This window comes from Scyliorhinus torazame, chromosome 7 (genome assembly GCF_047496885.1).
Source record: "Scyliorhinus torazame isolate Kashiwa2021f chromosome 7, sScyTor2.1, whole genome shotgun sequence".
In the NCBI taxonomy this organism is placed as follows: domain Eukaryota; kingdom Metazoa; phylum Chordata; class Chondrichthyes; order Carcharhiniformes; family Scyliorhinidae; genus Scyliorhinus; species Scyliorhinus torazame.
The window spans coordinates 102,193,759-102,219,021 of NC_092713.1; the positions used below are offsets into that span (position 1 = coordinate 102,193,759).

The following is a 25,263-nucleotide window of genomic DNA, read 5'->3' on the forward strand; positions in this document are numbered from 1 at the left end:
GAGGTCCCGAAGGACTGGAGAATTACTAATGTTGTCCCTTTGTTTAAGAAGGATAGCAGGGATAATCCAGGGAATTTTCAGTGATAGGCAGCATTGTTTTGTCCAGGGAAGGTCATGTCTTACAAACCTAATAGAATTCTTTGAGGAAGTGACAAAGTTAATTGATGAGGGAAGGGCTGTAGATGTCATATACATGGACTTCAGTAAGGCGTTTGATAAAGTTTCCCATGGCAGGTTGATGAAAAAAGTGAAGTCGTATGGGGTTCAGGGTGTACTAGCTAGATGGATAAAGAACTGGCTGAGCAACAGGAGACAGAGAGTAATGGTGGGAGTGTCTCAAAATGGAGAAAGATGATGTGGTGTTCCACAGGGATCCGTGCTCGGACCACTGTTGTTTGTGATATACATAAATGATCTGGACGAAGGTATAGGTGGTCTGATTAGCAAGTTTGCAGATGAAAGTAAGATTGGTGGAGTTGCAGATAGTGAGGAGGACTGTCAGAGAATACAGCAAAATATAGATAGATTGGGGAGTTGGGCAAAGAAATGGCAGATGGAGCTCAATCCAGGCAAATGCGAGGTGATGCATTTTGGAAGATCTAATTCAAGAGCGGACTGTATGGTCAATGGAAGAGTCCTGGGGAAAATTGGTGTAGAGAGATCTGGGAGTTCAGGTCCATTATACCCTAAAGGTGGCAACGCAGGTCGATAGAGTGGTCAAGAAGGCATACAACATGCTTGCCTTCATCGGACGGGGTATTGAGTACAAGGGTCGGCAGGTCATGTTACAGTTGTATAGGACTTTGGTTAGGCCACATTTGGAATATTGCGTGCAGTTCTGGTCGCCACATTAGCAGAAAGATGTGGATGCTTTAGAGAGGGTGCAGAGGAGGTTCACCAGGATGTTGCCTGGTATGGAGGGTGCTAGCTATGAAGAAAGGTTGAGTAGATTAGGATTGTTTTCATTGGAAAGACGGAGGTTGAGGGGGGACCTGATTGAGGTCTATAAAATTATGAGAGGTATGGACAGGGTGGATAGCAACAAGCTTTTTCCAAGAGAGGGAGTGTCAATTACAAGGGGTCACGATTTCAAGGTGAGAAGGGGACAGTTTAAGGGAGATGTGCGTGGAAAGTTTTTTTACACAGAGGGTGGTGGGTGCCTGGACGCTTTGCCAGCGGAGGTGGTAGTGGCGGGCACGATAGCATCATTTAAGATGCATCGAGACAGATATATGAACGGGCGGGGAACAGAGGGAAGTAGATCCTTGCAAAATAGAAGACAGGTTTAGATAAAGGATCTGGATCGGCGCAGGCTGGGAGGGCCGAAGGGCCTGTTCCTGTGCTGTAATTTTCTTTGTTAAAAAAAGAAGTTGGATGCCAGAGAAAGGGAAGGTAGAAAGGGTTAGTAGCTCGGAAGAGGTAAAGGGGAGTGAGAGAATAGGGAGTTGGGGAAAGGTAGAGTTGTAGGAAGCCATTGGAGGGAGGCAGTGGAGAGAACTGATGAAGGACAGAATGAGGTTGCAGCCCAAAGGAAGCAGGTGGACTGCCTGGGCCTAGGGACGGGGTAGTCAGTTCAGATAGGGATGGGATGAGGGGAGCAGTGAGTGGAGAAGACAGGTGGCAGGGTCCTGGAAGAAAATAAGCTTCTGCAGGCAGCTCTTTTTCATTCTTGGCAGCTCAAAATAAAACCGCTTAATATTACAGGAGAGGAATCAGCTGACAGAAGACCACTGAGCAAAAGCAGAAAAGACCAAGAACAACAATGAAAATCCGGGAGGGAATTCCTAATTTTTGTTGGAGGGGGGCTTGGCATATTGTTGGGGAACTTTCCTGGTGGGGTGCAGGATGGAGTGGTGTTTGCAAATTTGTGGGCTTGACAACATGATGTCTGTGGGGGGAAAAAAAATCACAGGGCATGTGGGCAACACCTGGCTGGCGATTATTAAAGGCAAGAAAATCACCTGCCTGTTAGCCAGGCATATTCATCCAGCAGGAGTTTGCTGAGTTGAGGGGATCAAAAGTCCGATAGATATTCAAAGTCAACAGCAGAGTGGCATTGTTTAAGCAAATCTTGAAAAGTGACATCCTGAATTTCTGTTGCCTCAACACATGTGTTCCAGATAGTACAGAGACAGGATGGCATGTGGCGCAGGAGCACTGGGACTGCGGCACTGAGGACCCGGGTTCGAATCCCGGCCCTGGATCACTGTCTGTGTGGAGTTTGCAGATTCTCCCCATGTCTGCGTGGGTTTCACCCCACAATCCAAGATGTGCAGGTTAGGTGGATTGGCCATGCTGAATTGCCCCTTAATTGGAAAAAATATATATAATTGGGTACTCTAAATTTATTTTTAAAATCAGATAGTAGAGAGACAGTTCAGAATCCGCTTTCGAATAACATCCAGTAGCCATTACCTATGGCTGCAGGCACTCAAAATATTTTTACATTTCAAAATACTATAGAATACTGTAATACTTATCAGTGTTTAATATTTAATGAATATATTTCTTTTGGATTAGGCATTTTATGGTGAACGTTTTGGTGAGGATGTTGTCGAAGTTATCAAAGATTCCAATCCAGTGGACAAATGCAAACTGGATCCCAGTAAGGTGAAGAATATGTTATTGTAACAGCTGTCCATTAAATATTCCCTTTTATCTCCTCCTCTTCTGAACATGCTATCTCTTATACTGAGGCTTTGTTACACAGGTCCTGTACCTCAAGTGGTCAGTTCTTTGTGTGTGATCATAGCTACTGAATACGGCCAGGCTCTATGGCCATGAAAGGCATTAAAATTGATTATGATTCTCACAGAATATCTACTTACATACACATTACAACCCAACTGATTTTTTTCATCGGGTGTTGAAGCCAGTTACCATAAGATATTGGAGCAGAATTAGGCCATTCGGCCCATCGAGTCTGCTCCACCATTCAATCATGGCTGATGTTTCTCATCCCCATTCTCCTGCCTAATCCCCTTATTAATCAAGAACCTATCTATCTCTGACTAAAAGACACTTAGTGATTTGACCTCCACAAGTTTCCGCGGCAGAGTTCCACAGATTCAGCACCCTCTGGTTGAAGAAATTCCTCCTCATCCCAGTTTTAAAAGTATCGTCCCTTCAGTCTGAGGCTGTGTCCTCGGGTTCTAGTTTTTTCTACCAGTGGAAACATCCTCTCCACGTTCACTCACCGAATACAGATCCAGGTCCTCAACCACTCCTCATACGACATGCTCTTCATTCCAGAGATCATTTTTGTGAACCTCCACTGGACCCCTTCCAAGGCTAGAATATCCTTCCTTCGATACGGGGCTCAAAACTGCTCACAATACTCCAAATGGGGGTACCCTAGTTCCAGTGCCCTGGTTGATGTCAGTATTGTGACAATTACAGGCAGATTTCTGTCATTTATTCTAGCACTCATAAGAATATAATGCAAAATGAATAACAAACCTTTGGAGATGAAGTGCCTTAGTTCCCATAATTTTCCAATGTACTTGCTTACATTTTACTCCAGTGGTTGCACACAACAGATGTATGGTGCACACCCCACAAATTCCAATGAAATTTGGGAGCTGGATGAATGAGAGCAAGTGAGGAAGTAGGAGTAAATAGTGAAGCAGATCAACAAGTCACAGAGATGTGATGGCTAGAGCAGAAACCCACCTAATCAGCGTGAACATTTTTTTAAAGGTCCTTTCACAGGATATGGGCGTTGCTGGCAAGACCAGCATTTGTTACCCATCCCTAAATGCACTTGGTGGTGAACCGCAGTAGTGCATGAGGGGTAAGTACACCCATTGTGCTGTTATGGAGGGGGTATGATAAAGCTGCACTCTCCAGAATTCTTCACAATGTTGGCCGGGATGTGTAAAGATACAGATGAGGAAATCCAAGAAACCCATCCATAATCTATATGATAAAGTAGTTGAATTGAAATAGATTTTCATGTGAGTTGTGTGTGAATTTAGCTGTTTTCAAATATTTTACAGGCCTACATTCAGATAACTTATGTGGAACCATATTTTGACACCTACGAAATGAAGGATAGGATTACTTACTTTGACAAAAATTACAACCTGAGGCGTTTCATGTATTGCACGCCATTCACACTGGATGGCCGAGCTCACGGTGATCTTCATGAACAGTTCAAACGCAAAACAATCTTGACTGTCTCCCACACGTTCCCCTATATTAAAACCAGGATCAATGTCACTCAAAAAGAAGAGGTGAGGAAATGAATCAATGTTTCACCATAAACTGTTACATTTTGAAGGAACTCAAAGGTGATAAAGAAAATAGAAAGCTCTGGATCATATTTTGCTATAAATGTTCATTGTAAGAATAAGAACGCTACCACGTTCAGATTTCCAATCTATTTTCAATTGGAGCATTGTGTACAATGATAATCTTCAAAACACCAATTTTCCCTGTTTTATTCTTGCATGGACCCTGAGTTATCTGTTTGATCTAAGGAGTGCTTCCTTAATACTTTTATACAGTTGCCGTTTATAATCCACTCATTAATAATTAATACAATTGAAATTCATTCCTACAGAGTAATGTTTCAGTGACAGTCCAGTATTTGAATTTATTATTTCCTCTTAAAAGCATACATCTACTTACATAGATTTTGTGGGACATGCAACTGTCCCTGTTTATCAAGGGGATTCTTTTCCTTCATGGATCAGGAACCAATTGCAACCGTGAGGTTTAGTGGTTTTATAGCTTCCGGGCTGCTGCCAATTCTGCTCTGGAATGGTTGATAGATGGGATAGGTCTCAGATGGACCACCGTTTCTTGATTTTTATCCCTCCCCTGTGCTGTTTCACAGCTGAGGTAAAGGTCTGAGTTGGCGTGGTTCGGAGAAAAATCAAACCAGTGCTATTGTGATGGCTAAATCAGTAAATACAGCCTTATTACCTAATCCACCTGTTGGCACCCCACATATGGATTAATCTTGCACAAATAAGACACAGAGACTTAATACAATGATTAAATTGTACTGAGAAATGTAACTGGTTATACTACAAACCACAACTGAAAATGCTATCCGATATAAAACTCAAGATTGGGTTTGTTATCTACAGGTCATTTTAACACCAATTGAAGTGGCAATAGAAGATATGCAGAAGAAAACTCAAGAGCTGGCTTTTGCAACACATCAAGAACCAGCTGATCCGAAGATGCTTCAAATGGTGTTGCAGGGCTCAGTGGGAACAACAGTTAATCAAGTATGAATTTAAGCCTATCAGGAACAAAATCCACTGACACATTTTCCCAATTGCTATATTCACCGGCAGGGAATCGTTTAACATCAGTGAAAAACTGTGTGACAATGTCCTTTTAAGAGTCTGTACTAATGTAACATATTCTTTGAAGTTCAAGCCAACATCCTCTGATCACTTATTTAATAAATGCACCATCATGAGTCACATGGTCAAAGCAGGGCCTCAAGTTTAATCCCTGCTCTGCGTTTGCTGATCCCAGTAGGTGACAGTCAGTCGTACAATTGATTTCATTGTTCACCAGCCAAGCAGACAACATAATCGCTTGGGTTTCTACTGCTAATCCCTATTCAAGAAGTGGACACTTCAGAATGTGGTCAGGGTTGAGTAATATTTATTTCCCGTTCCCCCAAGTCAAATACCGTGGCCTACTCATTGGGCTCAAAATTGAATAACAGCCACTCGATTTAGTATCCGTGTCGCAGCGCAATCTCATGAAATTGCACTACATTGAACGAGGGAAGGGAACATTTCAAGCGTATGTTCAAGGTACACCAATTCTAAAATTAGAAAAGCAGATCAGCTGAATCTTGGTGATTAAAGCACAAAGAAATAATGCAGTATTACGACCAAGTTAATGAGTTGACACAATTAGTCTTAATTTAATCCTGTAGTATAATAGAGTAGATGTTAGATTTAATTTTATTGCTTGTGTATTATTGGGGCCAGCATCCAGAAAGGTCTGTCCCACATGTGTAATGGTCAGGACAAAAGGATGCAGTGACCAATGCCAAGTGTCACTACAAGGTTCTGACAATTTTGGAATCAAAAATCTACATCGTAATTGATGAAACCCTTTTTAAACATTATCACCTTTAAATTGAATAGTGGGAACATAGATTATATAAAATAATAAAAGGAAAAGGAGAAAAAAACAGTAGGAGATAAAAGGGGGTACACAAAATGGGCAGTAGTTAGGTGTTTAAATTGTTTTTGTACCACATTTCATTATTTAGGGATGATGAAGGTACTCATGAAATTTGGTTTTATTTTAGTATCATTGTGAATGAGTTGAAAACTAGTCAGCCAAAGACATGGAGATTTCTCTAGATCTGTGGTCAAGCATGTATGTAAAATTCTTGGTATTGTGCCCGCATTCTTTTGTAAAGGATCTTTGATGACAATGAAAGTTAACAAACATCCCTGTTTCAATCATATATTTTTTTTTTACATAGGGACCTTTAGAAGTTGCTCAAGTGTTTTTATCCGAAATACCCAATGACCCCAAACTCTTCCGACATCACAACAAGTTGCGTCTATGCTTCAAAGACTTCACCAAAAGGTATGACTTCATATTGTTTTCTGCATAGGTGGTTGCTTTTGCTCTGGATTTGTTTTCACTTTTACACTGCATGACAGATTAGGACACACTCAACATCACCAATGTCCACATTTAGTTGCGACTGAGCTTTCAGCCACCCAAGATTGTAAGAGCCACTTGCCATAATGTCAGGTGCTACTTCATTTTGTCACCAGTTCCACGTTGCCCATGTTTCAGGAATAAAGCATCAGAAGGTTATGTTCCCTGCCTTTAGATATAAACCACCTCATTTGTATTACAAGTCCTATATAAACTGATACATGGTTTTCATAGACTGCAATGCACTGTTTACTTACATAGGAATATATGTTGATGTGCATTCTTCATAATAATGCATAGTTCAACTAAAATAGTCAGGGTTGTAGGAGTAATTTTATGATACAGCAGATAAATATTATTTTTCAAGTGCCAAATAGTGTCTCTGCATCAATTCACATTATCTCTAATTAATCCGAGCATGTTACGTTGCTGTTGCCCAGTACAGGGCCAAATAAATCCAGACGGAATGCCGAATGCTGTACTATGTTCAAATAAGCATCTGATTTTATAAAACTACCTTCAAAGTTCATTAAATTTATAAGTAACATTAAGAAATTATGGCTACTGCATTTACCTAGGAAATGTTACAAATCCTAGTCTAATTCCTGAGTAAGTACAGAAGTAACTCCCACCCAGCCACTCTTGGCTCGCCCCCACCGACCCAACTCGTCCCCCACCACCCAGATACCACTCGACCCATTCACCGATTCGTCTATTCATACTGGACCTTTGATGCACGATCAATTGCACAAAGACTAAAGTTGGGTACAACTGTGGCTTTATTAGGCAGATGCGTGGCCTCCTGCTGCAGCTGGCGGAATGGCAGGGCACTGGAGGTCATGCATATTTATACAGTTCTCTGTGGGCGGAGCCAGCAAGCAGGAGCTACCGGCGAACCTGTAGTGCAGGTGCTACCTTACATCTCCTATTACAGTGGTTCACCACAACCTTTAAACTTACCCAATGGTAGCTAGTACCATTAAAAAAGCATACGTCTTTTATAGCCCCCCCCCCCCCCCCCCAAAACAAACAAACCACTAAGCTCTGTGGAGTCCTTCATGGGAATGTACACACCACAATTCTGAAGGAGCCGGGCTCGGAAGACCCAGCCAGAACGGCTTGAGCACAGCGGCAATCTGATGGTGATTGCCACTTTGCAGAAGATCTGGACCCGTCTCCAGAATATCAGGAAAACCTCCCTGCTTTTCTTTTTTTTTTTTAATATGTTTTATTGAAATTTTTTTCCCAAACAACAATTTTTCCCCTCTTACAAAGCAAACGCAACAATAACAATACAGAAATTTTTAACAATACACAAGTAACAAAACCCCTTTATCTTTGACCTAAACTAAACTAAACCCCCCCCCTTCCCCCTGGGTTGCTGCTGCTGGTCATCTGTCTTCCCTCTAACGTTCCCCTAGGTAGTCGAGAAATGGCTGCCACCGCCTGGTGAACCCTTGAGCCGATCCTCTCAGGGCAAACTTTATCTGCTCCAGTTTAATGAACCCCGCCATATCATTTACCCAGGCCTCCAGTCCAGGGGGTTTCGCCTCCTTCCACACGAGTAGGATCCTGCGCCGGGCTACTAGGGACGCAAAGGCCACAACGTCGGCCTCTTTCGCCTCCTGCACTCCCGGCTCTTCCGCAACTCCAAATAGAGCTAACCCCCAGCCTGGTTTGACCCGGGCCTTCACCACCCGCGAAATCACTCCCGTCACTCCCTTCCAATACCCTTCCAGTGCCGGGCACGCCCAAAACATATGTGCGTGGTTTGGCGGGCTCCCGCCACACCTCCCACATTTGTCCTCCACTCCAAAGAACCTGCTCAATCTTGCTCCTGTTATGTGTGCTCTATGTAGCACCTTAAATTGAATCAGGCTAAGCCTGGCGCATGAGGAAGAGGAATTTACCCTGCTTAGGGCATCAGCCCACATACCCTCCTCTATCTCCTCCCCTAGTTCTTCTTCCCACTTTCCTTTTAGTTCGCCCACCGACTCCTCCCCCTCTTCCCTCATCTCTCGGTATATCTCTGACACCTTACCCTCTCCGACCCACCCCCCTGAAAGCACCCTGTCTTGTATCCCCTGTGTCGGGAGCAACGGAAATTCCCTCACCTGTTGTCTAGTAAACGCCCTCACCTGCATATATCTCAAGAAATTTCCCCGGGGCAACTTATACTTTTCCTCCAATGCTCCCAAGCTCGCAAAAGTCCCATCTATAAATAAATCTCCCACCCTCCTAATTCCCAACTGGTACCAGCTCTGAAATCCTCTATCCATTCTTCCTGGAACGAACCTATGGTTGTTCCGGATTGGGGACCCCACCAGGGCTCCCCGCACCCCTCTCTGTCGCCTCCACTGTCCCCAGATATTCAATGTTGCCACCACCACTGGGTTCGTGGTAAACTTTTTAGGTGAGATCGGTAGCGGCGCCGTCACCAGCGCCTCTAAACTCGTCCCTTTACAGGACTTTTTCTCCAGTCTTTTCCACGCCGCTCCCTCACCCTCCATCATCCATTTACGTATCATTGCCAGCCCAATAGTAATCGCCCAAGTTCGGTAGTGCCAATCCTCCTCTGTCCCTACTACGCTGAAGGAACCCCCTCATTACTCTCGGAACTTTCCCTGCCCACACAAAGCTCATGATGCTCCTGTCTATTTCATTAAAAAAGGTCTTGGTGACTTCCGGGTGCGGCGATGACCAGCTGAGTCGCACGTTTCGGCAGCTCCCTGTGAAACGGACTTTTGGGCTCTTGATAGGAGCCCCAACGGCAATTTTGACGGCTAAAAACACTGTGCGGTAAACCAGAAGGGAATCCCCCCTGGATACGGATGGAAAAAGGAGGAGAGAGTGGCCAGATTGCAGTGGATCCTTTAGAACAGCGGCAAGGAAGGCAAGCAAAAACCAAGATGGCGTCGGAAGGTGGCAGTTTAACATGGGGCCCTGAACAACAAGAGTTCTTGAAATGCTGTGTGGAAGAGATCAAAAAGGAACTGAAGAAAGAGCTGTTGGCCCCGATACTACAGGCGATCGAAGGGCTAAAGGAGGAACAAAAGACCCAGGAGCGGGAGCTTCGGGTCGTGAAGGCAAAGGCAGCCGAGAATGAGGACGATATACAGGGCCTGGTGGTGAAGACGGAGACGCAGGAGGCACATCAGAAACGATGTGTGGAAAGGTTGGAGGCACTGAAAAACAACGCAAGGAGGAACAACCTGAGGATTCTTGGTCTTCCTGAAGGTGTGGAGGGAGCGGACGTCGGGGCATATGTGAGCACGATGCTGCACTCGTTAATGGGAGCGGAGGCCCTGGCGGGTCCGTTGGAGGTGGAGGGAGCATACCGAGTGATGGCGCGAGGACCGAGAGCAGGAGAAATTCCCAGAGCCATAGTGGTGAGATTCCTCCGTTTTAAGGAGAGAGAAATGTTCCTTAGATGGGCGAAGAAAACTCGGAGCAGTAAATGGGAGAACGCGGTGATCCGCGTTTATCAAGACTGGAGTGCGGAGGTGGCGAGAAGGAGGGCGAGCTTTAATCGGGCCAAGGCGGTGCTTCATAAAAAGAAGATAAAATTTGGAATGCTGCAACCGGCAAGACTGTGGGTCACATATCGAGGGAGGCACCACTACTTTGAGACGGCGGATGAAGCGTGGACTTTTATTGTGGAAGAAAAACTGGAATGAGCGGGTTATTAAAAAGAACGTTCGAACAAAGTGGTGGGGCGAATGTGGGGGGCAAAGAGGGGTTTTATGTACTAATCCTGCGATGTGGTAACTTTTCTCTCTCCCACAGGTGGTGATGGGGGAGGAGGGGAGGTGGAGGAGATGGGGCGTTGGCCATTGGGGGCGGGGCCAAGGGAGAAGCGCGGGCTTGGTTCCCGCGCTATGATAATCATGGTGGGAATAGAGAAGCAGGAAGGAGGGGGCGTCGCACGGTGCGAGCCGAGGTCACGGGGGGAAGCCGAGGTCAGCCAGAGTTTGCTGACTTCTGGGAGCAACATGGGGGGAGTAATTACGCTAGCGGGGGATCTAGCGGGGGGGGGGGGGGGTGGGGGGGGGGAGGGGGGAATTACTGGGTTGCTGCTGCTGGGGAGAGGGGGGAGCTGGTATGGGAGAGGATGGGCGGGGGGGCACCGCCTGGGGGAGATACAGCTGCGTGGGAACCGGGTGAGGAGCTGGAAAAAGGTGATGGCTAATCGACAAGGGGGGGGGGGGGGGCGGGTAGGAAGCCCCCCAACTCGGCTGATCACGTGGAACGTGAGAGGGCTGAACGGGCCGATAAAGAGGGCACGGGTACTCGCACACCTTAAGAAACTTAAGGCAGATGTGGTTATGTTACAGGAAACGCACCTGAAACTGATAGACCAGGTTAGGCTACGCAAAGGATGGGTGGGGCAGGTGTTCCATTCGGGGCTAGATGCGAAAAACAGGGGGGTGGCTATATTAGTGGGGAAGCGGGTAATGTTCGAGGCAAAGACTATAGTGGCGGATAACGGGGGCAGATACGTGATGGTGAGTGGCAAACTACAGGGGGAGACGGTGGTTTTGGTAAACGTATATGCCCCGAACTGGGATGATGCCAATTTTATGAGGCGGATGCTAGGACGCATTCCGGACCTAGAGATGGGAAAGCTGATAATGGGGGGAGATTTTAATACGGTGTTGGAACCAGGGCTGGATAGGTCGAAGTCCAGGACTGGAAGGAGGCCGGCAGCAGCCAAGGTACTTAAAGATTTTATGGAGCAGATGGGAGGTGTAGACCCGTGGAGATTTAGCAGACCTAGGAGTAAGGAGTTCTCGTTTTTCTCCTATGTCCATAAAGTCTACTCGCGAATAGACTTTTTTGTGCTGGGTAGGGCATTGATCCCGAAGGTGAGGGGAACGGAGTATACGGCTATAGCCATTTCGGATCACGCTCCACACTGGGTGGACTTGGAGATAGGGGAGGAAACAGGAGGGCGCCCACCCTGGAGAATGGACATGGGACTAATGGCAGATGAGTGGGTGTGTCTAAGGGTGAGGGGGTGCATTGAAAAGTACTTGGAACTCAATGATAATGGGGAGGTCCAGGTGGGAGTGGTCTGGGAGGCGTTGAAGGCGGTGGTTAGAGGGGAGCTGATATCAATAAGGGCACATAAAGGGAAGCAGGAGAGTAAGGAACGGGAGCGGTTGCTGCAAGAACTTTTGAGGGTGGACAGACAATATGCGGAAGCACCGGAGGAGGGACTGTACAGGGAAAGGCAAAGGCTACATGTAGAATTTGACTTGCTGACTACAGGCACTGCAGAGGCACAATGGAGGAAGGCACAGGGTGTACAGTACGAATATGGGGAGAAGGCGAGCAGGTTGCTGGCACACCAATTGAGGAAAAGGGGAGCAGCGAGGGAAATAGGGGGAGTGAGGGATGAGGAAGGAGAGATGGAGCGGGGAGCGGAGAGAGTGAATGGAGTGTTCAAGACATTTTATAAAAAATTATATGAAGCTCAACCCCCGGATGGGAGGGAGAGAATGATGGGCTTCTTGGATCGGCTGGAATTTCCCAAGGTGGAAGAGCAGGAAAGGGTGGGACTGGGAGCACAGATCGAGGTAGAAGAAGTGGTGAAAGGAATTAGGAGCATGCAGGCGGGAAAGGCCCCGGGACCGGATGGATTCCCAGTCAAATTCTATAGAAAATATGTGGACTTGCTCGCCCCGGTACTGACGAGGACCTTTAATGAGGCAAAGGAAAGGGGACAACTGCCCCCGACTATGTCTGAAGCAACGATATCGCTTCTCTTAAAGAAGGAAAAGGACCCGCTACAATGCGGGTCCTATAGACCTATTTCCCTCCTAAATTTAGATGCCAAGGTCCTGGCCAAGGTAATGGCAATGAGAATAGAGGAATGTGTCCCGGGGGTGGTCCACGAGGACCAAACTGGGTTTGTGAAGGGGAGACAGCTGAACATGAATATACGGAGGTTGTTAGGGGTAATGATGATGGCCCCACCAGAGGGAGAAACGGAGATAGTAGTGGCAATGGATGCCGAGAAAGCATTTGATAGAGTGGAGTGGGATTATTTGTGGGAGGTGTTGAGGAGATTTGGTTTTGGAGAGGGGTATGTTAGATGGGTGCAGCTGTTGTATAGGGCCCCAGTGGCGAGCGTGGTCACGAATGGACGGGGATCTGCATATTTTCGGCTCCATAGAGGGACAAGGCAGGGATGCCCTCTGTCCCCATTATTGTTTGCACTGGCGATTGAGCCCCTGGCGATAGCGTTGAGGGGTTCCAAGAAGTGGAGGGGAGTACTTAGGGGAGGAGAAGAGCACCGGGTATCTTTGTATGCGGACGATTTGCTACTATACGTGGCGGACCCGGCGGAGGGGATGCCAGAAATAATGCGGATACTTGGGGAGTTTGGGGATTTTTCAGGGTATAAATTGAACATGGGGAAAAGTGAGTTGTTTGTGGTGCATCCAGGGGAGCAGAGTAGAGAAATAGAGGACCTACCGTTGAGGAAGGTAACAAGGGACTTTCGTTACCTGGGGATCCAGATAGCTAAGAATTGGGGCACATTGCATAGGTTAAATTTAACGCGGTTGGTGGAACAGATGGAGGAGGAGTTCAAGAGATGGGATATGGTATCCCTGTCAATGGCAGGGAGGGTGCAGGCGGTTAAGATGGTGGTCCTCCCGAGATTCCTCTTTGTGTTTCAGTGCCTCCCGGTGGTGATCACGAAGGCTTTTTTTAAAAGGATTGAAAAGAGCATCATGGGTTTTGTGTGGGCCAGGAAGACCCTGAGAGTGAGGAAGGGATTCTTACAGCGTAGCAGGGATAGGGGGGGGCTGGCACTACCGAGCCTAAGTGAGTATTATTGGGCCGCTAATATTTCAATGGTGAGTAAGTGGATGGGAGAGGAGGAGGGAGCGGCGTGGAAGAGATTAGAGAGGGCGTCCTGTAGGGGGACTAGCCTACAGGCTATGGTGACAGCCCCATTGCCGTTCTCACCGAGGAACTACACCACAAGCCCGGTGGTGGTGGCTACACTGAAGATTTGGGGACAGTGGAGACGGCATAGGGGAAAGACTGGAGCCTTGGGGGGGGTCCCCGATAAGAAACAATCATAGGTTTGCCCCGGGGGGAATGGATGGGGGATATGGAATGTGGCAAAGAGCAGGAATAACGCAACTGAAAGGTCTGTTTGTGGATGGAAAGTTCGCGAGTCTGGGAGCGCTGACCGAGAAATATGGGTTGCCCCAAGGGAATGCATTTAGGTATATGCAACTGAGGGCTTTTGCGAGGCAACAGGTGAGGGAATTCCCGCAGCTCCCGACACAAGAGGTGCAGGACAGAGTGATCTCAAAGACATGGGTGGGGGATGGTAAGGTGTCAGATATATATAGGGAAATGAGGGACGAAGGGGAGACTATGGTAGATGAACTAAAAGGGAAATGGGAAGAAGAGCTGGGGGAGGAGATCGAGGAGGGGCTGTGGGCAGATGCCCTAAGCAGGGTAAACTCGTCGTCCTCGTGTGCCAGGCTAAGCCTGATTCAGTTTAAGGTATTACACAGGGCACATATGACTGGAGCACGGCTCAGTAAATTTTTTGGGGTGGAGGATAGGTGTGCGAGGTGCTTGAGAAGCCCAGCGAATCATACCCATATGTTTTGGTCATGCCCGGCACTGCAGGGGTTTTGGATGGGGGTGACAAAGGTGCTTTCAAAAGTAGTAGGAGTCCGGGTCGAACCAAGCTGGGGGTTAGCTATATTTGGGGTTGCACAAGAGCCGGGAGTGCAGGAGGCGAGAGAGGCCGATGTTTTGGCCTTTGCGTCCCTAGTAGCCCGGCGCAGGATATTGCTAATGTGGAAAGAAGCCAAGCCCCCGGGGGTGGAGACCTGGATAAATGACATGGCGGGGTTTATAAAGCTAGAGCGGATTAAGTTCGTCCTAAGGGGGTCGGCTCAAGGGTTCACCAGGCGGTGGCAACCGTTCGTCGAATACCTCGCAGAAAGATAGACGGAATGGGAAAAAGGCAGCAGCAGCAGCCCAGGATCAGGGAGGGGGGGGGGGGGGGGGGGGGGGGGGCGGGAGAGAGAGGAGGAACCAGAAGGACTCTCAGGGTTGTTAATATATACTGTATAGTATGTATAGGTCGTTGCTACAGATAATTATATATTGGACTGTTAAATTATATTTTTGGAGAGTGTTACTTGTGACAAGGCAGTTGCCAATTAGGGCTAGTTTTCATTTTTGTTATTTATTATTTATTCATTTTTTGTTTATAAAATAGGTCATTGTTATTTGTGTTGTTATAATATTGTGTAAAGGATGCACAATGTACTGAGTTGGTTGACCAAAAATTTTCAATAAAATATTTAATTAAAAAAAAAGGTCTTGGTGATTAGTATAGGGAGACATTGAAATACAAATAAGAACCTCGGGAGGACCATCATCTTAATTGCTTGCACCCTGCCCGCCAGCGATAGAGGCTGCATATCCCACCTCTTGAAGTCCTCCTCCATTTGTTCTACCAACCGTGTCAGATTAAGTCTGTGCAAGGTTCCCCAGCTCCTAGCGATCTGAATCCCCAGGTATCGGAAGTTTCTTTCCACTTTCCTTAGAGGCAAGCCTTCTATCTCTCTACTCTGGTCCCCTGGATGTATCACAAATAATTCACTCTTCCCCATGTTTAGCCTATACCCCGAGAAATCCCCGAACCCCCTCAAAATTCGCATAACCTCTATCACCCCCCCCCCCGCTGGGTCCGACACGTATAATAGGTCATCCGTGTATAACGAGACTCGGTGTTCTTCTCCCCCTCTAATCACCCCTCTCCATTTCCTGGAGTCTCTCAACGCCATGGCCAGAGGTTCAATTGCCAACGCGAACAACAATGGAGACAGCAGGCATCCCTGTCTTGTTCCCCTATATAGTCGGAAATACTCCGATCTATGTCGACCTGTAACTACGCTTGCCGTTGGAGCCCCATAAAGAAGTCTAACCCAGCTAATAAACCCGTTCCCAAACCCAAACCTCCTTAACACTTCCCATAAATACTCCCACTCCACCCTATCAAATGCCTTCTCTGCGTCCATTGCCGCCACTATCTCTGCCTCCCCCTCCACTGGGGGCATCATTATCACCCCTAATAGTCGTCGCACGTTAACATTCAGTTGTCTCCCTTTTACGAACCCTGTCTGGTCTTCGTGCACCACCCCCGGGACACAGTCCTCTATCCTCGATGCCAGTACCTTTGCCAACAATTTGGCGTCCACGTTCAATAATGAAATGGGTCTATAGGACCCGCACTGCAACGGATCTTTATCCCTCTTCAAAATTAACGATATCGTCGCCTCCGACATCGTCGGGGGTAGAGTCCCCCCTTTCCTGGCCTCATTGAACATCCTCACCATCAACGGGGCCAACAAGTCCACATATTTTCTGTAATACTCCACCGGGAACCCGTCTGGACCTGGGGCCTTCCCTGCTTGCATGCTTCCCAGTCCCTTAATAACCTCGTCCACCCCAATCGGTGCCCCCAGGCCTACCACCCCCCGCTCCTCCACTTTCGGGAACCTCAATTGGTCCAGGAACTGCCGCATCCCCTCCTCTCCCTCTGGGGGTTGAGACCTATACAGTTCCTCATAGAAGGTCTTGAACACCTCATTTATCTTTCCTGCCCTTCGCACCGTGTCCCCCCTTTCGTCTCGAATTCCTCCTATCTCCCTCGCTGCTGCCCTCTTTCGCAATTGATGAGCCAACAGGCGACTAGCCTTTTCCCCATATTCATACCTCCTCCCCTGTGCCTTCCTCCACAGTACCTCCGCCTTTCTGGTGGTCAGAAGGTCAAATTCCGCCTGGAGTCGGCTCCTCTCACTGTACAATTCCTCCTCCGGGGTCTCTGCAAATTCCCTATCCACCCTTAAAATCTCCCCCAGTAATCTTTCCCTTTCCTTGGCCTCTGTTTACCTCCCTGCTTTTCAAGTGACATGACATGCTGACTGTCTGATCTCTTTGAGCAAACACATTAATTGTACCCTGCTGGGGTACATATTCGAGGGTTTTTCCTTCCTAGCTTGGTTGAATGCAAAAACACTTTGAAGATAAGAATTAGCTGTGGTGCTAGTAACAAGTCAGTCTCGGGTAGTAGCCCTTTAAGGGGCTGCACCCTTTAATTTGGCCCTCAAGTTTATTTGGTTTAGTTTAATTGGTTATTCGATTTCTTCAAAAATAGGATTAACAGGCCAGTCACTAATTTGAGATAAATTAGGAGCATCAGTTAAGTGCATTGAATAGCATAAAAAACATTGAAAACTAAAATCATACATATGCCAATTTACTGCCAAGGCTAAATAATTAAGCCTCATGACACCACTCAATAGCTGGACATTATTTTATGTTTACCAGCCAGATGAGATGGGGTGTGTTTTCTGATCACGGTTTATTTAATTAAGATGTGAGGATGCCCTGCGGAAGAACAAGAGTTTGATAGGTCCCGATCAGAAGGAATATCAACGGGAGCTCGAGCGGAATTATCATCGCCTCAAGGAGGCTCTTCAGCCTTTGATAAACAGGAAGATTCCCCAGCTTTACAAACCTATTCTACCGATCAGCTGCCATAGGTAGGTTTAAAATTTGTATAAAACAGCAATGAAGTTGCTTATATTCATAAGGCTGGGATTAAATGTTTTTCACTCAACTTTTATGACATTATTTGGTCTGTTGTTAAAATCATCACATTCTATGGTGGATTTCAGCTTGGTTTATGTAACAGGTCAGTCAGTTCAGTTACTCCTATACAAGGGCTGATTTGAAAAGCACAGTTGAAAACGTGCTCTCAAATCAGTAAATACATTTACCAATGAGCTATGAAGCCATATAGGTCAGGAAGGTTCCAAGTTTTAATTTACAATTCAGCTGCTTTTAATCTTCGATGGATATTGCAGCAATACAAAATCAGCCAGAGTTTCTAGTTGAGCTGGATACGTACATACACAGATGCCAATTTGAGAACAGGCCTGGTGCTGGCATCAGTAAACAGCCTGGCAAAAACATAACCAAGATTCTGTGGAGATGTACTCCAGCTTGAGCTACCCTTTTTAAGGGAAAATATTACTGGAACAGAGAAACTGACAAATGCAAACTGATTAATTCCTATATGTTGTGTTTACAGAGATTCTTTTAGCAGATTGAGCCTTCGCAAAGTGGACATCTGAAAAGGTGGACTAGGCGCTTATCTATGCTTGTATGTGATAAAGCAGCAAAGAGAAACCTATTCATTTCACCAGGCAACAAATATGGACATCAAAACACAAGTTCATACCTCAAATTTTGATACACTACATTTCTTTAAGTGAAGAGGTTGAGGATAAATGGCTTGCATCATGGTACTAGTAATTATTCCAACACACAAGGTTACATTTCCTTGCAGTCTCAATAGTTAGTGTTGTCACTAACAGTTACAACTGTTGCGATTCACTAATCAGTCATGCCTGCTACTATTTATCTACCATTATGTATTAAAAGTTCTCAATGTTATTTACTATTAACTGATATACTATTTATATCAGTGATTCGCACAAGATTCCTTTGAAAAGTTTGTCATTGGCATTGATAATTTCATTTTTATTTTTTGAAAAAGGTACTATTAAATATTGAAATTACTTCAATGTGGTATTTTTCTTAATTTCACTCAACATGTTCATTTTTGCGGTAAGAACTAAACTATGAAACCTGTTTAAGTCCATACAATCTTAGTTTTAAGTAAAAACTTCACTTATCAACCAACAGCTATGATGGTAACACTAAACATTATTTTGGTTTGTCATAAAATGAGAAAGGAGGAAACCATTCTGTGTCACCCATCCATCCTAACCTTAATTGCAGGAGATTGTTAATGTACAGGGTGGCACACAGCTGCCCCTCAGTGCCAGGGACCCAGGTTCAATTCTGGCCTTGGGTGACTGTGGGTTTACTCGCACAGTCCAAAGATGTGCAGCATAGGTGGATTTGCAATGCTAAATTGCCCCTTAGTGCCCATGTTAGGTGGGGTTACGGGGATTGGACAGGGGAGTGGATCTAGGTAGGGTGCTCTTTCAGAAGATCGGTGCAGACACAATGCGCTGAATGGTCTCTTTCTTAGGGCAGGACTGTGATTAGCACTGCTGACTGCCTCACAGCACCAGGGACCCGGGTTCAATCTGGCCTTGGGTGAGTGGAATTTGCATTCTCCCCGTGACTATGTGGATTTCCTCCGGGTGCTCCAATTTCTACACTCTAGGGATTCTATGATTTCCTAGCCCACTGGAGCCTCAATTGAAATGCGCTAATTAACAGAAGTCAGACCCAAGAAAATCTGTTTGCCATCCATATTACCCTGATAACTTAGGGAAATGGATGATAACAGTTTCAGGCTCAGTTCTAATGGCTGCTGTCTCAGCTTGAAGAACTGCAAGGAGTCAACAGAAAGATAAAAGGATTATTTATAACAAAATGCAGCACAAAGGGTGTGGAGTCATGGTTTATTGAAAATTTTCCAATTTACAGTAAAATTGGGGGAAAAATACAAAGAGCTTGAACTCATTTTTGACACCATCCAACATTAATAATAGGTTGCATAGTGCACCCAGTCAAAAACTTAGGATAACATACTGCATTTATCCCCTATTGAAATCCCACAATTCACAAAGAAAATGAACTAGTGAAACAAAAAATGGAAATATGCCAGAGTGGTAAGGTAGCTTATTTGTTTTTAGTCAAAATAAACAGCTGATCAACAACTTGTCGGTTGCCTTTTACTCTGTCGGAGGATTGCTCTTTGGGTTGTTAATGCCACATTGGAACAGTGATCAAGCCTGCCTCAAATCTAGCAGTGTGCAGAAGGTGTACCTACTGAAAAATAATGACCTAAGACAGGTGGTATACACATGTTTGTGCTGTACAAATTTAATTTCAGGTAAAGGTTAGGAAAATTATACCCCATTGGTCTAATGTACAACTTTTGAGATAATTGCATTTACAAATTAGAGGGGTGAATTTGTAAGCCAGGTTTCCTAGATTATCTTAGAAACTACATACTAAAAGTTATACAATTAAACTTTTATACAAAATTACTTTATTTTATATTTACACTGCCAAGAAAAGGAAACCTGTGATTTTCTTGTACATCTTTGCTGATATTCGAACTGAAATGACCTTTGGACTAAAATGTCCTTTTCAGGACACAAAGCTTGAGGGGCCGCACTCAGCAAGTGTGGGACAAAGTGAGGAGTCGGGTCTCAATCTAACACAGCTGGTATTGGGCTTGAATCCATGCTGTTGGTGACGTTCTGTTTCACTCTCGAGCTAACCACAAAGATTACTTCCCCACCTCTACTCCCCAAAAAGTTATTTCAGCTCAGTGGTCTCAAACCACACCCAAATTTGCTAATCAACTGCACCAGAGGATTAGAATAATACTTGCTTGATGTGCACTAATTTTGACTGATCTGTAGAGGGCAGCACCAACAGACACTGGGGACCTTGTCCCTGAAATGGTATGGGCCTGTCGGAAATGGTTGCAACTTTCTAAAAGGCAGATGATCATATTCCTTACATTTTACTGCTGGTTGTCAGGCACCGTGTGTGGTGAGGTGTTTTACAGAACTTGGCATCACCGTTGAAAGTTTAAACAGAGATGACAGTTTTAAAATAGAATCCCTGCTGTAGATTGGCAAGAACCATTATTTGATTAAACAAATAATACACCCATCATTATTTGATTAAACAAAAATTGCATCTAAATGTGCTTTTAAATGTTTTATCAGAATGTTTTAGGAGTGCGTGATTAGTGGTTCAGACAGCTTATACTAGCAAATCACACAAAGGCTGCAAGGTTTTACAGTGCTCTATATTAAATATACAAGCAGTGAAAGAAAACGTTCCGTGGTAGTTATTTATATCAATTTCTTGAAAGGTGCCTCTTTTATGGGTTTGCCATTTTTTTGTAAAACAACAGGTACGGGGTTGATGTGCAAGAGGTTGATGGAGAAAGTGAACTGAGAAAATCTTGCTCATCTGTAAGCTTCACCTCAGCATCATCAAACAGCATCCATTTTCCTTCATACTCGTGTAGACTACAGCTTTGAGAAACCTTTTCTGGGATGTTACTCCAAGTTTCAGACACTCCATGTTGGTTGTTGCAAGAACTTTGGTCTTTAATGGAATTGCTATGTTTTTCTTTTAAGTTATCAGATTTCACATTTTCTTTTAATCTAGTCCCAGGTTTTTCAGGATCATTTTTGCCCTTGGGGATATGCAGGTCAAAACTGGACATACTTTTTTGTCCACCAAGGAGTCCAACACTTTCTGCATTCTTCTTTGTATTCTTACCAGTTGCTGCTGCTTGGAAGTTTCCCTTCAGTTTAACTGATATCTCTCCATCGTCATATTCTTGTGGACAAACTAAGTTTTTGGTCTCTTCCTCACCGAGTGGTTCCTGTTTCACACCATATGCACAATTCACTGTAGATTCTTCTTTGGGACTCTCCTGGCTGCCAAAATGTGTAATTTTTACATAGGCCGTGTAATGACCACTACTAATGCTCACCCCATTGTGCATGACTACAGCAAATAGTTCATAGCAGTCACTGGTCTCTCTTGTGCTCCATTCTTCAAGAGAAAGCTGAAGAGGAGTCAGTAAAGGAGTATTCACTTTTGACAGATTGCCATAGGGCTCCAACCTAAAAAGAAATCCATAATCAACAGAACTGATCACGAGCAGCAAGGATAGTGTTACAATGAATAACTTCTTTTAAAAAGTTTTTTTTTTTTTTTTTAAACTGTTCAGACAGAAATGGGATTAATAATCATGTTCCAGTAAATTGCAGCATTTTAAATAATGCAGACTTGTACATCATTTAAGCAAGATACTGCTGGAAGCAGTAAATACTGTACATGCAAATTGGTTTGGTTCCCTGCCCACCATGAATGGCTTTGCCATTGAGCTCATCCTGCCCAGGCTGGCAAAGCCATTTCACATGTGACCTATGAACTCTCTTGCTTTATCCCTGTACCATTGACAGATGAACACTTCAATTAATCATATTCTTAAAAATAAGTAATAATGGGAAATTACTCCTTCAGGTTTTCAGTGCAGAAAGGGGTAACTAATGTTTTGGGCCTTTTAAATAAATTATCTTAACTATGCCATGCAATATTTTCTCCAGTAAATTTACTATTCTACATGACTCAAGTTTTTTTGCAGTTCCATATTAATTTCCATACTTACTCAGAGCTACAAGCTGCAAAACACTTCAAGTGAATGGTAACAACTTCTGGCATCTTGTCAAACAACAGGCTACGCTCAGCCTCTGTGTAATGGTGACAGTTTTCACAGAAATATTTGTCTTCACCAACTATTCGTTCTACTGAAGCAAACTGCGATATTGCCCATTTCAGTGTTTTTATTTCCATCTTTGGCTCTGGAGATACTGAAATAAAAAGGACATAAAATTTAAAGTCACCCCAGTAAGTCCTCACTTAAGACACCTCGCTCAAAGTCAATTTACTTTCAGATCATTTATTTTTTAGGGCCTTTTTTCTGATTTGCATCATCATTTTTGATTTTATATCATCTGAACTGTGAGCCAGTCACGGTCATGTTTTGATGTCAGGGTCATTACTATTACCAGAATCCCAGGCTGCAGGGAGGGGGAGAGATCTGGGAGCAGGAGCACAGGGTGGTAGGATTAATCACCCATTGATTGGGTGATTAAGTGCAAGATTAAGCGCAATTAACCTGGGGTGGGAATGGAGAACAAGCTCCAGACCTCCTCCTCCATTGGTGGCGTCGCCAGGACAAGGGTTCAGCTACAAGGAAGGAGTCCAGGCTCTGGCAGCTTGACAGAGTGGGAAAGGAGAGAAAACAGAAGGCTGAGCTGATTTCAGGAGTGCTGTGGAGGAAATATCCCCACCTAAGCGCAGAATTAAAATTACATGCTCCACTTCAAAATTTACTAACCCCAAAAGGAATCATTCTTCACTGTATCAGTAAAAAAGTCAGTAAGAGGCGCATGGTCAGTGATGGGAGACTTTGGCCTGAGTGAGACCGTGACTGAATGAGTGTATTTGGTTCAAAAGGGAATTTGGTGGATGGGGGCGGGGCGGGGGGGGGGGGGGGGGGGGGGGGGGGGAAGAGAAAGAGGTGTGTAGTGAAGAGATGCTTTAAATAAGATTTACAAGAAGTAATGTGGGGAGTTTGCTGAAGGGCGAGGAGGAAGTGCTTTTTTCCCAGCCTCCAGTATTGAATTGGAGTTGGTACCGTAGAAGGAGGAGCAGGTAAATCAGTAACTGGTAATATTAGAAACTAAGTTAGCAGTATTGTAAGCACTGTATTGTTTATCAGTACTGTAGAAATTACTGGCAGTGCCACAGATATGCAAGCTTTATTAATTTTAAATCCATTAATGAGCAATCTTTAATTAACACACATTGGAGATGGAAGGCCAGATGATGTGCTGCGATTGCAGGATGTGAACACTTCTGGATACTGGTGTGGTCCAGAGCAAATACACCTGCAGTGTTTGCAGCTGCAAGGAACTTTGTCCCCAAATTATTGAGCTAGAGGCCAAACTGCAGACACTGCGGCACATAAGGCAGGAAGAAAAGATACCAACCAGGAGGTAGTCACACTGCTACAGGTAGCGTCTTGTAATTTGATCAGGTACAGCAGGATGAACGTGTTCAAGTGGCTCAATCGGTCAGCGCAGTACTTATACAGGTACACAATAAAACTTTTACAGCTTTATTTTAAAACATAATTAAAGCTTTTTTAAAAAACATAATTAAAGCTTTGACAAAGGGTCATCTGCACTCGAAACGTTAGCTTTTTTCTCTCCCTACAGATGCTGCTGAGATTTTCCAGCATTTTCTTTTTGGACTTATACAGGTACAGCAGGGTGTGACTGCAAGCAAGACAGGTAAGGGGACCCAGGAGTACAGGAATCTTGGGCCTTGCAATTGTCCAACAGGTTAGAGGTTTTTTTCAGCTGGTTTGGATGTGGGGGCCGCAGGATGGATGAGCTAACTGACCATGGCACTGTGGTAGAGGAAGCCATTCAAGCAGGGGGAGTTACAAGGAATATAGTGGTAGTAGAGTACAGTATAGTCAGAGGGATTGACAACATTCTGCAACAAAGAGCATGAATCCAGACGGCTGTGTTGTTTGCCCTGTGCCAGGTTTGGGACATCTGGTAGGGCTGGAGAAACATGTAGTGGGAGGGGGAGAACCCAGTCATCATGGTCCATGATAGTATCAGTAAAGTGAGCACTGCACAGTCCTTGTGGAGACAAAGTCCCATCTTCACATTGAGGATAACTTCCACCGTGTTGTGTGGCACTACCACCATGCTAGGCGAGATAAGACTTTGAACAAATCTAGCAACTCAAGACTGGGCATCCATGAAATGCTGTGGACCATCAGCAGCAGAATTGAACTCAACCTCAATCTGCAACCTCATGGCCCAGCATAGCCCCAATCTACTATTACCACCAAGCCAGGGGATTAACCCTGGTTCAATGAAGAGTGCAGGAGAGCATGCCAGGAACAACACCAGGCATACCTAAAAATATGGTGTCAACCTGGTGAAGCTGCAACACAGGACTACTTGTGTGCCCAACAGCACAAGCAACAAGTAATAGTCAGAGCTAAGCAATTCTACAACCGACACATCATATCTAAGCTCTGCAGTCCTGCCACATCCAGCCGTGAATAGTGGTGGGCAAGTAAACAACTCGCTGCTCAACAAATATCCCCATCCTCAATGATGGAGGAGCCAGCACATATGTGCAAAAGGCAAGGCTGAAGCATGTGCAACAATCTTCAGCCAGAAGTGCCAAGTGGATGATCCACCTCGATCTCCTGCAGAGGTCCCCAGCATCACAGATGTCAGTTTTCACCCAAAGAACGGGTGAAAGCACCAGATACTGCAACGTTTATGAGTCCTGACAATAGTACTGAAGACTTGTGCTCTGCACCCTAGCCAAGCTGTTCCAGTATAGCTACAAAGCTGGCATCTCCCTGGCAATGTGAACAATTGCCCAGGTGTGTCCTGTACACCAGAAACAGGACAAATCCAACAGAGCCAATTACCGCCCTATCAGCCTACGATTCATCATCAGCAAAACGATGGAAGGGGTCATCAACACTGCTATCAAGCAGCACTTACTCAGCAATAACCTGTTCATGGACGCTCAGTTTGGGTTCCGCCAGGGTCACTCAGCTCCTGACCTCATTACAACCTTGGTTCAAACATGGACAAGAGTTGAATGCTAGAAGTGAGATGAGAATAACTGCCTGTGATATCAAAGCAGCATTTGACCGAGTATGGCATCAAGGAGGCCTAGCTAAACTGGAGTCAATGGGAATCGGGGGGGAAACTCACCGCTGGTTAGTCATACGTGGCACAAGGAAGATGGTTGTGGTGGTTGGAGTTCAATCATCTCAACTCCAGGACATCACTGCAGGAATTCCTCAGGGTAGTGTCCTAGGCCCAACCATCTTCAACTGCTTCATCAATGAACTTCCTTCCGCCATAAGGTCAGAAGTGGGGATGTTTGCAGATGACTGCACAATGTTCAGCAGCATTCATAACTCCTCGG

General features: G+C 45.2%; 2 protein-coding genes across 14 annotated transcripts in view; one reads left to right on the plus strand and one right to left on the minus strand.

The window, feature by feature from the left end:
• The window catches only part of dock7 (dedicator of cytokinesis 7), a 292,969-nt gene extending 274,676 nt beyond the window's left edge, over positions 1-18,293 (plus strand). For all 12 annotated transcript variants that reach the window (XM_072511162.1, XM_072511164.1, XM_072511166.1 and 9 more), the window contains 6 exons: positions 2,521-2,610; positions 3,999-4,235; positions 5,097-5,240; positions 6,470-6,576; positions 17,079-17,246; positions 17,798-18,293. In XM_072511162.1, the coding sequence (XP_072367263.1) occupies positions 2,521-2,610; positions 3,999-4,235; positions 5,097-5,240; positions 6,470-6,576; positions 17,079-17,246; positions 17,798-17,840 (789 nt within the window). In that variant the 3' untranslated portion in view covers positions 17,841-18,293. The remainder of the gene's footprint in view (positions 1-2,520; positions 2,611-3,998; positions 4,236-5,096; positions 5,241-6,469; positions 6,577-17,078; positions 17,247-17,797) is intronic.
• Positions 18,294-19,131: 838 nt separating this feature from the next.
• The window catches only part of usp1 (ubiquitin specific peptidase 1), a 35,790-nt gene continuing 29,658 nt past the window's right edge, over positions 19,132-25,263 (minus strand). For both annotated transcript variants that reach the window (XM_072511174.1, XM_072511173.1), the window contains exons 8-9: positions 21,893-22,094; positions 19,132-21,344 (exon numbers count right to left, since the gene is read on the minus strand). In XM_072511174.1, coding sequence (XP_072367275.1) covers positions 20,588-21,344; positions 21,893-22,094 — 959 coding nt within the window. In that variant the 3' untranslated portion in view covers positions 19,132-20,587. The remainder of the gene's footprint in view (positions 21,345-21,892; positions 22,095-25,263) is intronic.